The sequence below is a fragment of the Macrobrachium nipponense genome, chromosome 2, assembly GCF_015104395.2.
Source record: "Macrobrachium nipponense isolate FS-2020 chromosome 2, ASM1510439v2, whole genome shotgun sequence".
Classification (NCBI taxonomy): domain Eukaryota; kingdom Metazoa; phylum Arthropoda; class Malacostraca; order Decapoda; family Palaemonidae; genus Macrobrachium; species Macrobrachium nipponense.
This window is the reverse complement of record NC_087201.1, coordinates 156,862,006-156,864,527: the sequence shown is the minus strand read 5'-3', so window position 1 is coordinate 156,864,527 and position 2,522 is coordinate 156,862,006. Positions and strand designations below refer to the sequence as shown.

At 41.4% G+C, this 2,522-nt stretch overlaps 1 protein-coding gene across 1 annotated transcript; it reads left to right on the top strand.

Annotated features, from left to right (window-relative positions):
* The first annotated feature begins 314 nt into the window (after positions 1–314).
* Positions 315–764, top strand: LOC135221348 (keratin-associated protein 10-5-like). The gene has a single exon (XM_064259150.1). The coding sequence runs from the start codon at positions 315–317 to the stop codon at positions 762–764; it is 450 nt and encodes a 149-aa protein (XP_064115220.1).
* The last annotated feature ends 1,758 nt before the right edge of the window (positions 765–2,522 follow it).

The window sequence follows — 2,522 nt, the reverse complement described above, 5'->3', positions numbered from 1 at the left end:
TCCTGGAGAAGTAACTTCCTCCTAATACGACCTTTCTCCTCATTTCCCTCTATCCTCTCCTCTCATACCCCTCCCCTCCCCTACCCCGCCCCCGACCCCAGCACATCTTTCCTTCCCAATATCCTCTCGAGTGATCAATAAATCTCGGTGTATCAACTTTTACCTGAGGTAACTGTGAGCCTGAGGGAGAGAGAGAGAGAGTAAATAATGGAATTCCCAGCAAGCAAAGGTGGGTAGGAGGTAGGAAGGAGGTTCATCTCCTATCGGTGAAATGCCTGTTGCAATAAGCGTGTTGATGCCTTTTGATGCTGCGAATGCTGCAGCAGCTGCAGCAGAAGCCGGCCGACGCCACCGATGCTGTGCTATACTGTGCTGTGCTGTGCTGCGGTTGCTTCATCAACTCGCCCTCTTTACTTTCTGTAGATGCTGCGCTGTGCTGTGCTGTACTGTGGCTGTTTCATCTACTTCCTGTAGATGCTGTGCTATGCTGTGCTGCGCTGTGCTGTGGTTGTTTCATCTACTCGTCCTCTTTACTTTCTGTAGATGCTGCACTATGCTGTGCTGTGCTGTGCCGTGGTTGTTTCATCTACTTGTCTTCCTTACTTTCTGTAGATGCTGTGCTATGCTGTGGCTGTTTCATCAACTCATCCGCTTTACTTTCTGTAGATGTTGTGCTGTGCTGTGCTATGCTGTGCTGTGCTGTGCTGTGCTGTGCTGTGCTGTGGCTGTTTCATTTTCTCATCATCTTTACTTTCTGTAGATGATGTGCTGTGCTGTGGCTGTTTCATCTACTCCTCCTCTTCTTAACTTTCCGCCAACAATTATCAAGAAGATACCTTCCTTCCTTCCTTCCTTCCTTCCACCAACGCGTTCGGAGTCGCTACTTCGAGTGTTTGGATTTTTACAGGTGATCAATCCCTTCGTGTTTACACCGATCCTGCCACTCGTCGCTTACACGTCTCAAAGAGACGGAGAAATAAGCTTTCACTTCTCCTCAGAGGATTCATTTGGATGTTGACTTGGATGCTGCGGGTGGCGTCAGTCATATACGTAAGTGACAGCCGCGTCGTGGATGGTAGGTACTCACCTCTTGGCTGATATAATATAGAACTCAGTTAATGACTCATCCAGCCAGAGACAGACATTTCTTTATGAGTCGAATTAATAAAAACACCTTATTGATAAAATTCTTCTTATCAAACTGCTGATTTCCCAAATCCCGAATCAACCTAGTTATCCAGCTGAGATACCTTTTACCAAATATTCGCTAATCAGAAGGCCTCAATAAATTTTAATAAGTGTAAATCAGAGACACACTAAATAAAATATCTTTCTGAGTATAGATAAATAACCCAAATATCTGAGAAGTGAGACACTGGCAGATCACGATATTTTAATCATTAGTCATGGAGAATTAATCTTTGGTCATGATAAATAAAATATATTTACCAAAAGAGCGTTTATTTTTTAACATTTTAAGAAAGGGCCATAAACTCCTAAAATATTCATTCAAAGGCCGTCGAACCATATACCATTGAAACATTTTATCTATTTGGTAAATATATTATAATTAGCAAAGGAAACATTTAAAAAATAATAATTTCAAATACACGCCCCCTAACCTGACAGATAGCCTACGATATGTTTCTTGTTTCCTTAAGATATTGATATTTACTCAGGCTGTTGTACTTGAGTCGGACAAATTAAAACTTCGAAAAACAACTCTTGCACTGCAATCCTCACAGAAAAGTCGCGGAGCCAACTCGCAAAAGTTTCCTTACGGATATGTCGCCAACTTTTAGTCATAAGGCAACAATTCCCTGACAGCTCCTATTAGATGGCAACGTCGTATCTGGACCACATCGCTGTACCTGAGTTTTTCTATACATATATGTATACATACATACAAATATATGTGTATGCGCGCGCGCGTGTGTAATTGTAATAGCCTCAATGCCTTTTGAAGTTTTCGAATTCTTAGCGCTTTTTTTGGATACACTTGTCACTACAAAGCCTTAAGATCCAAGTGCAAGAAATATGAAGAAATTATGATGTCCGGTAGCGGGAGGTCAGGTCGGCTACTTGACCTCGTCGTGATTATGTTATAGCAGGTTCGTTTCCGGCTACCGGACATTATATTTTCTTCATATCTATTGCAGTTGGATCTTAAGGGTTTTTAGTGACAAGCGTGTCCAAAAAGAGGCAAAGAATTCGAGAAGTTAAGAAGTCATTGTGGCTATTACAATTACACTTTTCTCAGACATGAAAACAAGTGTGACCTAAACACGTTGGAACATTTGTGTAACAGTGCAGCATGTTCAAATTATCAAAATTAATAAGGCCCACCTGCTCACATAGCCTAAACGCTCACCTGAATTAAAAACAGTGAGAAACAACAGGAAATTATAGGAGGACAGCTGGGGTAACTCAACAGCGAAAAAATTAATCATATTATCATCATAACGTTTTATTGAACAACACTTCCACCCAAGTTAAAGTATCCTGGATAGTAATGTGATGAG